This window comes from Sipha flava, unplaced genomic scaffold, assembly GCF_003268045.1.
Source record: "Sipha flava isolate LNK unplaced genomic scaffold, YSA_version1 109_pilon_pilon, whole genome shotgun sequence".
NCBI lineage: Eukaryota > Metazoa > Arthropoda > Insecta > Hemiptera > Aphididae > Sipha > Sipha flava.
Genome location: NW_020271726.1, coordinates 1,856,193 through 1,871,905, shown reverse-complemented (window position 1 = coordinate 1,871,905; position 15,713 = coordinate 1,856,193). Strand labels below are relative to the sequence as shown.

Below are 15,713 nucleotides of genomic sequence, written 5' to 3'. Positions count from 1 at the left end.
GTAGTTGTATAAGAATTTCAAAAAAGAACATCAATCAAATAGCTTATAGGGCATGAAACGCTGAATGATATTGAAGTTCCGTAATAGTTCGTCGTCCTACATATTATAATATTTATGAAATAATATTATCTTATAATATTTACAACGACTTAATAATATCGAACGCAGTTATTTAAATATTTTATTCTAACATAATTCACATAGCTTGTGTTGTCAAAAGTTTAAACTACGTGGCTATAAATGTTAGACATTTTCCTAGATATAAATAAACTAGTAAGTAATGGAAAAGAAATAAATGCGTTTTTAAAAGTGCCTCATTATATAACTGCTAATAAAATTTGTATAAACTATTTTCACTTTCCTTCAGAACTTATAATGATGATATGAGGAATATGATCACAAGCTACTTTGTTTTATTCTGATTATGTCAGTAAATTTAAATAATTAGTACCTAATATAGAAGATGACGTCCAATCTGTTATAAAAATATAATTCATTTTGAATACTGTTTCTATTATATCTGATTTATCATTTATTCGATCACATTTTTCCCAGTTTCCAAATTTAATTATACATTTAGAAAAACAAAATTTTACCTTGATGATCAAATAAATATAATTGTAACAGTAAGATATAGATTTAGGAAAATCAAGAATTAAAAAGGACAAAATGTCTATTGAAAAATTCAATATATTTTTATCGTTATTTATTATAATTATTATTATACGAAATCTGACACAAACAGTGCCCGATAACAAGTGTTGGGATTTAGAACGATGTTTTCAAAACAGAAGACATACTTTTATTGAAAAACAACTGAGATATATACATGATAAAAATTTTAATCATATATTGTAAATCAGTTTAAATTTTATATTTTTATATAATACTTAATAGTTAATGTCAATTAATCTACGAGAGACGTCCGAAAAGTAAGGTGCAAAGTACCACTCACAGTCACAGGGAATTTTTTTTTGCGAACTTTGGCACTATTTCCATTTATGGTGGAATGTAACGGAAAAATCATAACCAAAACCATTTCAGAAATCTCGATCTATGAGAGGTTTTCACGATGTGTGAGTCTTCGCACGTTCCCGTCACTTATATTACTGATTTTACAAAGTGTGAAGTAAGTAATGTGATCAATATTTTCTTCCAAGATGGAATAATTCACTCCGAAATCCATCGTCGACTTGTCCAGGAATATGGACCAGAGGTCATGAACCGCCAAAATGTCACCAAATAGGTATAAGCATTTCGAAAAGGAAGTATGTGCTTAAAGAGAATGCATCATTGCATTGATTTTCTCTTGGTTTCTAACATCAAATAGGAAATCTAAGTTTAATCCCATGTCACTAAATTTTCCAAAAATTCCTCTCCCGGTTGGTCCTAACGTTCCATAAACAATATTCCCGGCTCATGATTGATTTTTTTCATTTGTATTCATCCATAAGGAGATTTGGTAACAGTTTCCTGTAATCAAGTCGATTCGAAGCGACTTCGAGCAAAACAGATTGTGAAACACCTGGATACTTCTGAAGAAGTTCATTAGTTTCCGTAGTTCACCTCTGGTCTATTACCTGAAAAATTTGATAATGGATTTCAGTGGGAATGACTCGTTCTTGGACGAGAAAACGGATCATACTTCTCACTTCAGACTTTATATAATCAGTGATTTGGTTGGAGGAAGCACGTGATAACTCACTCATCGTTGTTTTCGATCCCCCTTTTCCTCACCATGCTATCAATTTGCGTGATAAGGCTGTGCTATCAGCACAAATCACGACAGCATGGATCATCGTGGTCGTGTTCGTGATCAGAGTGGCAAATTAAAATGATATCTTGTATGGGGCAAAACCCATTCGACCATTCGACCAATGTATTTGTAGAAAATCTATTTTAACAAAAAATTAGATAGTCAATCATCTATGGTCATCCATGCCAGGAACGCCGGAATCGGGGGGACAAGAGGGACAGGTGTCCATCCGAATTTTTCGTGGAGGGGCAAAGAGTATGTTTCGCCCCTCCAAATACAGATACGAACAGTGACGCTGATCTATATTTCATGTTATGGGGAGAAATTGCTGGTGTTAGACCCACTCACCCACCCTCTAAAAAAATGTTGAGTAATTGAATAGTAATTTATTTAAAATATTTATTTCCGAATATAAACAGATAATACAACTTGAATAAATTAGTATTATTTATAAAATAAAAATATAATGTTAAGACATAAATGTATACTTAAACTATACTAAAGTAGATTAATAAATAAATAACAATAGTAATAATAATAGATATATTGGATGATTGATTTTACGTAGAATTTTCATTATTTCGCAGTTATGGCTCTTTTCAAAATAATTCTTTTACATTATTTTAAGTCAATATAAAACAACATTTTCTAAAAAAAAATTTTAATTATTTTTATCATTGTCATTTTAAAGGTTTTTACTTTTTTTTTATGACAATGTTAATTTTTCATGGAATATTCCGTAAAAAAAGTGAAAACTTAACAAAATACAATAATAAAAAAAATTAATCATAGAACAATGTTGTTTTATATTGATTTAAAATTATGTAAAAAAAATATTTTTAAAAAAGTCATTGCTTTACAAAATAATGAGTGTTCTACGTAAAATCAATCACTCTGTATATAATAAATTAATAAATATTAGTTGACTGCTGTTGTTTGGAAATGTATTTATTACACTTTCTTTGTTAATTGTTATATCTAGTTCACGAGCTATGTGCATCAATTCTTCTAATCGTGCCTCTACCATTGTGGATCGCAATTTTGTCTTAATTAATTTTAATTTTGAAAAATTTTGTTCTGTAAAAGCACTTGAAACTGACAATGTTACTCCAATTTTAATTAAAATATAAATATTTGGTAGTACATCTGGTAGTATATCTTTTATGCTTGAACACATAAACAATAGAAATATATATAATAGTGAACTAATAGATGGAGTTGCTAGGTAAACTAATAGCTTCTTTTTCTTCTTCCCCAGAATCCGAATTAACATTAAGCTCAACATATACGGGCCACTTTACAACCACACCACAACCATAAAGCGGTGGTCGTTCGTGGGTGATATATTAATTACATGTAAAATAATATGAAAAACGCAGTCGAATACAGAAGGACCACTTTCGAACCACTATACGACGGCAGTTGCATCGTGTCGCCGGTATCAACCATAAAATCGTGGCCCGTCGGTGGTTGAGCACAACACACCAGCCACTTTCAAACTACTTGTCACCAACATGATTTTATCAGTGTATATATATATACAGTAGTCACTCGATGATTCGAACTTCGATAATTCGAAAAACTCCATAAATCGAACTAAACGATAAGTCCCATGAGAAAACCTCTATAATTAGAAAAAAATACATGTATTCCGGTCCTCTCGATAATTCGAAATGTCTGTCGGTGAGGCACACTCTACAATTCGATTTTTTTTTTCACGAATCTCTATAATTCGAATTTCACACAGTAATATTCCTCATCTTGAAAATATAAAAATTAATTTTTTACCTCCCAACACTACATCAACTCTCCAACAACTAGACCAAGGAATAATAAAAAAATTTAAAATGATGTATCGAAAGGAAATTGTTCGAGAAGTGTTAGCGTGCATGGGTGATTTTCCATGTAAAATTTCTATACTCACTGCTATGGAAATAGTACACAAAGCATGGGAAAATGTTAGTGCACAAACCATCGTGAATTGCTTCAGAACTTGTGGTTTTATTAAGGATGGACAGAAAATTGGTGAAGGTATTCCTGTTCAAAGTGAGAAGGTTGAAGTTCTACTTAGCACATGGAACAGACTAGAAGTTCCCGTATCATTTGAAGAATTTGTTCACTTTGACGATAATGTCGCAACTGCTGGTACTTTTACTGACGAGGAAATTATTCAATCCACTTCAGTCAATCAGCACAATTCTGACAATGATGACGAGGAAGAGGAGGCGGAGGTTCCTGTCATATCGTTAAAAGAAGCAAAATTTTTTATGTCAGGATTATGTCAATTTTTTGAACAATCTGAAATGGACGAAAAAAGATGCGATACAATTTTCAATGCTATTATTAAGTTAGACAATACTATGGACCAGATTGCGACCAACAATTTTTCACAAAAAAAAATAACAGATTTCTTTAATATGTAATATGTATATAAAATATAATACTATGTATGTGTAATAAATAAATATCAATTAATAATTTTAAAATGTACATAATTATATTTATAATAAGTTAATGTCAAAATAAACGTTATATATATATATATATATATGTATATACAATGTATTTTATTTATTAATTTTTTTCCTTCGATTATTCGAACACTCGGTAAATCGAAAACCTCTATAAATCGAATTTTTAACTCGGTTCTCTGAATTTCGAATTATCGAGTGACTACTGTATATATATATAATCATAAGATATTAGATCAGTCTTATGAAGATGTTCAGGCAAATGATATGTTTTTTCCAAATCAGAAAAACCGTTTATAAGCCACATAAATTCAGCTTTTAATAATTCTGCATTTAAAAAGTTCGGATAAATTAAAGATATACCTTAAAATGTATCATTTAGCATTTTATGATTATTAGTTTTTATTATTAAAATTCTTTTTTTTTTGTTATAAGTGATAGATCTTTAAACACTGATAATGATGATTTACTGAATTCCTTGTCAATCTCATTACATATAATATCAATTACTATATAGAATGTGTGGTACTTAAATTTATTAAGAGGATCAGTGGTCGGCTCATTTAATGTTTGTTCATCCGGCACACGTTTTCTCTTTCTGTGACATTTTTGCGATCAAGGAGTAAAGGTGAAATTTTCTTCGCTGTGAACCTCAATAAATTTTTTTACCGCCAAAACAATTGAATCAAATTCATCTCAAAGTTTCAATAACTGTTTTTTCTTAGATATAATCATTTCTGACGCTATGATAAGATCTGTATCTATAGCTTGAAGTATTTTACTTAATGTATCTAATAAACCAAATATTCTTTTAAATACAAAACAAGTGTACAAAAATCGTTCAGTCTGAAAATAATCAATAAATGTTGATGCGTCAGATGAAGATTCATATTTATGTAGATCTTCAAGTGTATCAATTAAGGCTTCCCATGTGATTAAGATTCACTTTTAATTCTTTAAATATTAATTGTACAAACACTCAAATTCAAGATTCACATTTAGCAGAAAAATAATATAATCTATAAAATTATTAATTTCAAAAACAAATTTAGCACATGAAAGCACTAACAGAGGATTAAACATAACTGAGTTCAATGAATTATTCAAAACCTATAATTTGCTGTTATGTGCTCATAATACTGAGACATATTGAATATACACACACATATATATTGCATTAATGGTTTAATGTTTAAAAATCAATGGTTTAAGTTCAAAATATCATCAGTATGATTTAAACAAAACCAGTTACTAACCATTATCAGTTGTTGTAGAATGTATTGGTGCTTCGGCTTCTTTATCCATCAGTATTTCTTCAGAATAGTTGGCAGGATCATTTGAAATTAATTGATAATCTATAATATACAAAAATATATAGGTATGATATTTTATACTAAAACTAAAGATAAATTAGACTGAAAATAGGCAAGTTCTAGGACCAAATTAATTTAAGTTAGTTCAGTTAAGTCAACGTTAATAGTTAACAAACAATATGTTTTACTCTAAAAGTTTAGTTGTCATGGAAAAAATGATGAACTTAACTTTATTAAAAATAAGTTAACTTATTTGATTTAATTACTATCTGGGCAGCATATAGCGATAATGCCACGTATAATATTTTTTTAAATAATATCTTAATATTTTGTTAAAAATGCATTTTATCTTATTCTTTCTTATTACACATCTATGTATAAAATATAAAAATTATTTTAACTTCACACATTGCCATATCAATTGGATAAATCAAATTAATTACTATGGAATCTATTTACTATTTATAAACTAATTTCGTTGTTAAAATTCAAGCTTATTAGAAAATTGTTGCGGACATACATGAATGTAGGTCCTTACGACTCTTACAGTACGGGCGGGTCCACATAAATTATAAATATTAGAGATCGCAGAATGATTGTGAGTAATCTAGTATTCGCAATAATAATAGAAAGGAACTATTAGTTTAAACGGAGGGTAAAGCAAACACATATTACGAAGACAGGTAATATGTAATAAATATTAAGACTCATACGACATGGACGGGACCATGTAAATCGTAATGGTAGATATCAAGAAAATGATTATTATTAACACAATATTCACAGTCGTAAAAATAGAAATGAATTTTAGTTAAAAGCCAGAAGATAAACCAGTACATTTATTATATGTGGATCGCATGGTTATATGTAGGATTGTAACTGGGAAAAATCGTGGCAAATATGGAATAAGTGCGAATAAGGTCATCTAGGTAATAAATAGCGGGTTAGAGACAAATTATTTATTATAGTTGAAAACAACTATCGCCCAGCGCGGCACGTTTGATCTTCACCAAACCTAAGTATATAAGGGGGTTGGGAACAGACCAATATTCAGATGTGGTTTACATGTACAGTCGCAAGCACCTTCACGCCACATTATTTCTTATATTAATGTTATTTTTATATGCTAAATAAACAGTTAAAATTTCAATTGAGTGTTTTATTGAAGTCTATCCTTTAAAAACTTAACCATCATATACGATTGAGCGACGGCACGCAACAAAATAAACTAACTAGTCAACTTGAAAAATTAAAAAAAATAATGGACATTTTGAAATACACACAGTAGGTACTGAGTACACACATAATACATTGACATTTAAAAAATTCAATTACTTGCTATCTATGGTGATGGTTCAAATACAAAATATGTTAGTTTGATTATAAACAAAAAAACCAGTTTATTAACCGTAATCAATCATTGGAGATGGCTTTGGTGTTTTGCTTTTTTCATCCATCAATATATTTTCAACATTACTTTTGTTGTTATCAAAACTGTCCAATTCTACTAGTTTATCTGAAGGAATAATTTGTATACTTATTATTAAATAAGCTACCTATATAATTAGTATAATATAACAACCTGAATCAAAATGATTTGTGCTCAATTCAGATAAAGCAACATACATCTGACTTAAATTAACACTAGGACTGATTATAGCTTTAGTTGAATTTTAACACGGAAATTAAGTGGAAGTTCATTAGCCCAAGTTACATACATATTGTTATATACTTTATTATAGCTTATCTTATAACTTATAGAGACAATACTATGTATATAACAATATGTATGTAACTTGGGCTAATGAACTTCCACTTAATTTCCGTGTTTAAAATATTATCGGATACTATCGTTGTTATGAGAAAAGAGAATGAGATCATTATCGTTACGGATTTAGTTCACCGCGTAGACATAGAACATTCTATTTATTTATCTGAAACCTAAAAAAAAAAAGAAATTCATGGGATAATTGATAATTTATTGAACCTATCATGGATTCGTGGAGAAACATAGTTCATAATTGTACCCACATTTACAAAAATAGCGGTGCCGTCAGACGTCAATGCAACATTTCGATTACTGAGTATAAAACACTACATCAATTAATCTATTTTAGTCAAATTTATGTTATTACTTATTGTACTCGGTGCGCACTGAATACAAATAATACGTTAAATTGAAAACGATTTAAATATAACTTTGACTGTATGATTATAAACATGGTCTACAATATATTCGAACCAACTAGCATCTGACTACACGCGACAGTGAATAAAAATAATAAAATTATTAAACAATTAAGTTGATAACTATAATATTGTTATAACTTATAATATTAGTTATTTATTTATTACTTAATATAGTAATCAAACATGAATAATAAAAGAAAAAATAATACTCTACTTTCATATTTCAATAAAAGTATAAAGTCAACTGTCGATTCAGATCCAAATAATTCACAACCTGCACAAAGTCAACAAAAACATACAGACACAGTAAATTTGGTGAGTAAAAAAATTGTATGCTTGACTATTTGACTTATCTAAGTCTTTAAGTCTCCTATTTATGGGTTTCTAATGTTTCTATAAACAATATTATGTTATAATTTTTTTTAAGACAACATGTCCATTAGCAAGGGAAAATGATATTGGTTTGTTTGTTAATTGTGATTTGAGTGATACTGATAAAAACCTAGTAAGTTATTTAATTATATACAAATAGTATTGTACTATGATATTTAAATGAATCATTTTTTTAAATTTACAAAATTATAAAATATATTTGTTTATAGATTCTGACAGATGTGTGGGTTCCATCAGAAACTTATATATTTCCTATAATAGAGAAAAATAAAGGTAGGAATCTCAAATTTCAACACCATTGGTTGAAAATGTTCAAGTGGTTAGCATATTCAGAGATAAGGCAAGGAGGTTTTTGTAAAGTATGTTTGATTTTTTCAAGAACTGGTGGATTTGGATGTCAAAAATTATATACACTTGTAATTAAACCAATGGATAGCTTTAAAAAAGCATTAGAAGTATGTCTATAAAGTTATGATCACACATTTTAAATTTTTTAATATTATTATAAATATTTAATATGAATGTTTTATTTATTATATTAGACTTTAAATAATTATGCTAAACATTAATATCATAAACTATCTCTAAAAAAAGCTGATTATTTTTTGAATATTGCATCTTCAAAGGAACCTGAGATTATAAACAAATTAAACATAGACAGGTAGATTTAAATATTTTTTAATATTCTATTTTTATTATAAAGTTGTATTATTTTTTTATTACAAATTTAGTTTATGTTTAGTTTTAAAATATTAATGATTATAAATGAACCTACATTTGTATAATTTCAGAGCAAAAAAAGTTAAAGAAAACCGAGAGAATTTAATTCCTATTATTGATTGTATTTTGGTATGTGGTTAAAAAATTATAAAATAGTAAAAAAAATTTGAGAGGATGGGAGATTTTTCCATCCCATTTAGTTTTCTTTTTTTGATCCCCCCCCCCCTTTCAGAAATTATGTCTACGCTACTGCTGAGTGATATATAGTGAAATATTGTACTAATTTTAAAGTTAAAATAAATATATTAAAAGCGCAAAATAAAAACACTTGTGAACACTAAAAATAAGGATAAAAACTTAAATAAAATGTACATACTGGGTTTTTTAACTGCACTCGAAGACTGTGAAGAGGCCTCTACATTGACCATCATCATATCATTTTGTTGAACAGCTTAAAAATTTAAAATAAATATTATTTTATTTGTATAAAAATATTAAGGAATTCATATTTTTTAGTTAACTAAAGTGTACTAACAGATAGAGAATTTATTTATTTAAAAAAAAAATAATTATCCAAATTAATTTTTTGTCTTTTATTTTTTTTTTTTGACATGATTCCACGTGTCTTATTCAATTAGTATCATTCTCATAATTTTGATCACGTCAACAAAACTCACACGTCAAACTCATAATTAATAAACTAATATATTTATATATTATTATTAGAAAAATAACACAAAATCATACACAAAATAACGAAAAATAACAGACATAAGAAATTGTGAATCAAGAACATGAGTAAAGTAAATATACTTTTCAAGTTTTTACCATACTAGTATGTAAGGCTCCAAATGACCAAACAAATTATTTGTCTCGTTAATCGTTTCATTATGTTTATCACAAAATGGTTTCTCACATAGAGTATGGACTGTGATATTAAATATTAATATAATATTATAATCATTAATCCGTATTATTATTATAGGCCATGGATTGGATTGCGATTTATTTTCTAAAAATAGCCGCTGCTGCAGTAATTATTACTCAACGACAGAACGCCCCACCACACCATACGTTATGACGTTATGATATGGCGGCTGTCTGTCGGTGTCAGATCCTTATCATTTTTCTGACAACTGCATCAAGTGCACTTGATAGCCCCTACCCTGCTAATTTTATTAACTGAGTCTTGCTTACCTATTGTCTACTTCTCTGGATACTATTAGTAACTGTAACTTAGTATTTAATATTTAAACAGACACAATCGATATAACATAATACACATATAATATAATTTGACAATACTGAACATTGATATCTATAAGTAACATACTGCTTATAAATTTTGGATCTTTTGATAATTCACCTAACATTTTTTTTTTCAATAGCTAAAGTAGACAAAGACGAAAGCCTATTATTTATCATTGAATTTCTTAAAAAGGATTTGATATGTTTTAAAGTACTCATGGATTTTTCACTTGAGGCTATTGTTGCAGGAATAGTTAATACTAATTGAATAAGTGAAACTTAAAAGGTAAAAGACCAATGCCATATTTATCATTAGAATATAAAGAAGCAAAAACTTTAAGAAAATTTCAATTGTCTTGGTGTTCAAAATTTAACTGGTTAGCGGGAAGCATTGAAAGAAAGAAATTATACTGTTACATATGTCTTGTTCAGAGGAGAGGATGAGTGGAGTATAAATGGTATTCCTAATATTAAAAACTTAATTCGTAAAAGCTGAAAAACACCAAATTTCAAAAAAACACCTAATAAAGAAAGTTTTCATATGCTGGGTAAAAATAGGATTGAACATTCTCAATATCTGAGAGTCGTCGGTTAACTGCAATTAATCATAATAAACAAGTGAACATAAACAGAAAGATATTAGCTCGTTTAATCGATGTAGTTTGTTTTTTAGGGAAACAAGAATTGGCATTCCGCGGACATCTCGAGAGTGAAGGTTCTTTAAATAAAGGAAATTATTGTGAAATTTTAGATTTACTTGTTAAAGAAGAGCAATTTATACGAGTAAGAGAAAACTTTTTGACAAATTCTGTTTTTAAAGAACTTCACACGATATATAAAATGACTTGATCCATTGCGTAACTACGGTATTAAATTCTCATATTTTAAAAGAACTTCAAATTACAAATTTTATATCAATACAAGCTGATGAAACTATGGATGTATTATGTCAATCTCAAATGAGTTTAATTTTTCGTTATATAATTGACAATAAGATCGAAGAAAGATTTATAGGATTTTTTGATGTTTCCAAAAATAAGACTGCGGCTGGCTTATCCGAAGTTATTTTAAATGAACTTTCTCAGTGGAATATTGGTGAAAAAGTTGTGTGTCAAACATATGATGGTGCTTCTGTTATGACGGATGAAAAAAATGGGGTGCAGTCAATTATACAAAATATTTATCCAATGGCTATTTTTATACATTGTTATGCTCATCAATTGAATTTAGTTCTACTTCATGGAGCAAAAACAATATAAGATGTTAAATTATTCATAACAAACCTTACTATGTTCACATTTTTTAGTAGATCTTCTAAAAGAAGTGTTTTATTAAGAAAGCAAGGATTTAAATTAACAAATCAATGCAATACACGTTGGAATTATCATTCAAGAGCTGCTGTAACTATAAAAACTCATTTCAATTAACAAAAAATGCCGTATCTCATGTAGTTGATGACCCTGGCTGGGATTCTGCTTCTGTTTGTACTACATCTGGTATATTGAGTAATATGAACAATCGAAAATTTGTTTACTTATTGGTACTTTTTAGTAAAATATTTATATTTAATGATCACACATTTTGTATTCTACAAAATAAATCAACTACTGATAGTAAATATTGCGTTAACGAAATTAAAAGTTTTACTTCACTGTTAAAAGATTTGAAAAATGAAATTTCCATACACGATATCATAAAATGTTCCGTTTAATTAAATAAAGATTTAAAGTATACAAATGAGGAAAAAGCTAATTTACGTCGATTATTGATTCATTAATTGTTAAAATAAATATTTGATTTAAAGATTTTGAAAAACTAGAGTTTGCTGAAATGATAAATGAAGAAATGTTTGCATCATATAAAGTTAAATTTCCAGAAGAAAAATTAAAACAACTTTTTAAATACTATCCAGATATTTTTAATAAAGATCGTCTAAAAAATGAGCTTTACATAACATATATATGCAGATCCATTGAAATATTTCGCTCTTTTAGAATTTATTGACTATATATTTAAAAGTAAGAACCTGAAACATTTCTTAAATATTGTAACAAAATTTTGAAATAAATTATAATTATATAAATTATTTTAGATAGGCTTCAAGAAGTATATCAAGAAGTCACGAAACTTATTCAATTAGTATTAACTATTCCTGCAACAATAGCCTCAAGTGAAAGATCCATGAGTACTTTAAAACGTATCAAATCCTTTTTAAGAAATTCAATGATAAATGATAGGCTTTCGTCTTTGTCTACTTTAGCTATTGAAAAAAAAATGTTAGGTGAATTATCAAAAGATCCAACATTTATAAACAGTGTAATAGATGTGTTCGCAACAAACCAAAATCGGCGAATTGATTTAAATTATATTCAAATCTAGTTATTTTATGTAATTTACTTTTTTTATGACGATCTAATTTTTAAATAAATTTTATATAACACCATATATTTGGTTGTCTTATTGTCTACCATATAAAATTGTTCACGCGCCGCCATTGTTAATTAGTATAAAAGTAGTGGTTGATTAGAGGCTACACTCAGTTTGCCCCCCTCCCAAAATATGTTATGTTCCGGTGTCCCTGATCCACGCAGTAGTCATAATACTGGAAATAATTAATATATTAACATATTTAATACGTACAACGCCACGCCACTCTGATTACGGAGGTCATACCGCGACGCTCCTTTGAAAATGTCATGTCGTGTCTATGGCATTAGAAGCACAACTCTATTGATTTATAAAATTGTATAACATTTTATTACTAGGTTTTACAATTTTTTAGATCCATGGTAGCCTTTATCTAAATTAAATAATTGTACTAATACTAGTTACTAGATATTAGTAGGTACATAATAAGTAATAGTTAAACCGACATCAAATAACACAAAAGTTATTATTATTATTATCGTCCGTCTCGTGCGTAAAACAAAATAAAATGAATAAAACAGAAACAACAAATGAATAATACCTGTACATGAAGTCCAAACTAGTATAAAAGAAGTCATATACATGATATAATATGTTATAAATAATTCTAAAAGTGTATATTGTAATGTAATTTAATGTTTTTATTTTAATGTTACAAAAACTAAAACCGACGATTTAATCTAGAGTTGATTGCCTGACCTATATAAGGTTCAGAGTTTAATAAAATTTAAATAACTGATTTATTATAAATTAGTGAATAATTATAGCAGATTTAAACTTATACGTATCTGACATGTAAATTTTAATTTTTAATTTAGGTATTAAATTAGTATATATTTTGTAAATAATGAATAATATTTCGTTAAAAAATCTAAATATTTTATTTTTATTTATGACACATTTATTTCTTACAATAAATCATCTTTTCATGCATTTTTATATTTATTTATTTTTTATTTTTATATTTTTATATTTTTCAATTACTTTGCAAATATTTACTCGTCATCGCTTGCACGAAATTCCTTAACCACAAGAACCACTGAAATATCTAATTAATGGCTCTAATAATAGTTCTTACGTTTTTCTTGATAATGTAGGTACAGCAATGCAAATTAATTATTTCAAATAATTTCAATGATAACAAGTGACTATTCATTCGTATTCAAGCACATTCAATTTCCCAGCAAACTATGTTTTGCGATGACCATTAACAAATCGCAAGACATGTTCTTAACTAAAATATAGAAAACATAGTCTTCTAATTAAGTTTATTTTTTTCATAAATTAAGTTAACTTTATTTTAATCTATAAAGTATAAAAAGTCTAGCTATTGTATTAATCTCATAAGTGTAAGATATTTTTTATTTATGTTTTTTTCTCAAATATTTTTATTAATTATCTTATTATAATTTAATTATTATATAATATCTAATTTATTTACAATATATATAACAATATTGTAATTTTGAAATAAAAGTTTTTTAGTACTGCCGATAAATTTATGGTATTTTCTTACTATTGTTATTCTTTTTTCTTTCATTAAAAATATCTCCAGAAATAATTCTTAAAGACAAAACTCAAGCGAATTTGAATGGAATAGCTATCATGCAAATTTCAAAACATAAAAAGAGATGTACAATTAGGTTGTCTTTTTTCTCTATTCTATGACTTTAAAGATAGGCTCACAAAGAAATTTATTTTTGGCTAATGGTAATTTGAATATTTGTTTGTTTGTTAGGGTTGCAGAAAATGTTAGCGTTGGCCAGAGAATTTTCAAAATTATTAATATATATATATAGCAAGATATTATAGACGGTAATAAGCAGTGTTGTGCTTTAGATAAATTTATCTAGATATGTTATCTAGATAAAAACTTCATACCATTATCTTATCTAGATACAAATCATAGCCATCTAGATAAATTTATCTAGATAATTAACAAAATCTGTAGCTAATCATTAGTAATAACTAATTTACAATTTTGTCATTCAATATAAAATAAATAACTAAATAAGAAATTTCATTTGTATATTTACTTGCAAAAATTGGTTCTGAAATTGTTTTACATAACATTTATTATTAATTATGAACAATGACAGTTTATTATGTATATAGTATTACATGTATTACTTACATAATATGCATAGGAGATGAGAATTATTTATAATTTCATAGTATAGAGGGAAGTCTCATGCCCATATTACAATTGTTCTGTGGTGTTACGAACGCCAAAAGAGCATTTACAAGAATATTAGAACCAGAGATAACGTACCATAAGTCTAAGTTGGTCATTATTGCAGCTGCACGGTAGATGTAGTATAAATACTAAAATACAGAAATAATTGTCGATAAGAAAATAGCAATTTTACAATACGCATTACGCTGTACCTACACAGAAATTGATCGTTCTCCATCATCATTCGACCGTCATAAATTCAATATTTATGTATAAATTAAGTCCATTGTTCATGTAATCATGTGCTCTAAATAATTGTCATTACCGGACTCCAATTCAATGAATTCGTACTTTGATGTGTCTACATAATATTATTGTACAACAAAATAAATATTAGGCGTGAAACGTCCGTTATTTATTAACACATGTAAAAAAAATTTGTAGGTACTATGTTATATACGCAGTGCACTCTCATCTACAACGTGTTCAGTGTTTATCATCAGATATGTCTTCATATTTTTTATAATTTTGTCTATGACTTTCAATTTTATTTTATTGGTGAAATATTTTATATTTTGAAATGGATCGTTACATACAGGGCTATTCAGAGGGAAGGGGGCAACGGGACCATTTTGTCCCCGGCCCTGTTGTTGGAATATTTTTTAGGAGCCCCCATAAAGTCTTGATATAAAATCATCAATAAGAAAGCTTCGATCACACAGTATTACACGCTGCGTGTCGGCGATTAAAGTCACATGAACGTGTAACAACTTGTTCGATTATATTGAGCAATAAATAATACCATTGATTATAAATAAATAATAATAATTAATGATAATACGAATAATATTCAATTCTATTATGCACGTATGTAATACATGAAATACATGAATTTAAATGAGCTACATTGGTTAAGGTTTGGAAAAATACATTTGCAAGAATTTTGTTTATCATATCTTATTATTACGGTCGAAGGGCTCCCAAATTATTTTGCCCCTGGCCCCAGAAAACCTTGGGAT

At 27.7% G+C, this 15,713-nt stretch overlaps 2 protein-coding genes across 2 annotated transcripts in view; one reads left to right on the top strand and one right to left on the bottom strand.

Annotated features, from left to right (window-relative positions):
• Positions 1–9,295, bottom strand: part of LOC112688071 (probable inactive protein kinase DDB_G0270444) — a 35,491-nt gene extending 26,196 nt beyond the window's left edge. Inside the window, exons 1-2 of the mRNA XM_025561088.1 lie at positions 9,220–9,295; positions 5,484–5,582 (exon numbers count right to left, since the gene is read on the bottom strand). The gene's annotated coding sequence lies outside the window, so the exon portion shown is untranslated. The remainder of the gene's footprint in view (positions 1–5,483; positions 5,583–9,219) is intronic.
• On the top strand, positions 7,533–8,699 carry LOC112687056. Its single transcript, XM_025559596.1, has 5 exons — positions 7,533–7,563; positions 7,933–8,045; positions 8,158–8,235; positions 8,333–8,578; positions 8,666–8,699. The coding sequence occupies exons 1-5, from the start codon at positions 7,533–7,535 to the stop codon at positions 8,690–8,692; spliced, it is 495 nt and encodes a 164-aa protein (XP_025415381.1). The 3' UTR covers positions 8,693–8,699.
• Positions 9,296–15,713: the final 6,418 nt, after the last annotated feature.

Bases quoted from the DNA above. Each gene is read 5' to 3' on its own strand.
- LOC112687056 (XM_025559596.1), top strand. From the start codon at position 7,533: ATGGATTCGTGGAGAAACATAGTTCATAATT. The intron at 8,236-8,332 runs GTAAGTTATTTA...ATTTGTTTATAG, and splicing joins GTGATACTGATAAAAACCTA to ATTCTGACAGATGTGTGGGT. The intron at 8,579-8,665 runs GTATGTCTATAA...TTATTATATTAG, and splicing joins GCTTTAAAAAAGCATTAGAA to ACTTTAAATAATTATGCTAA.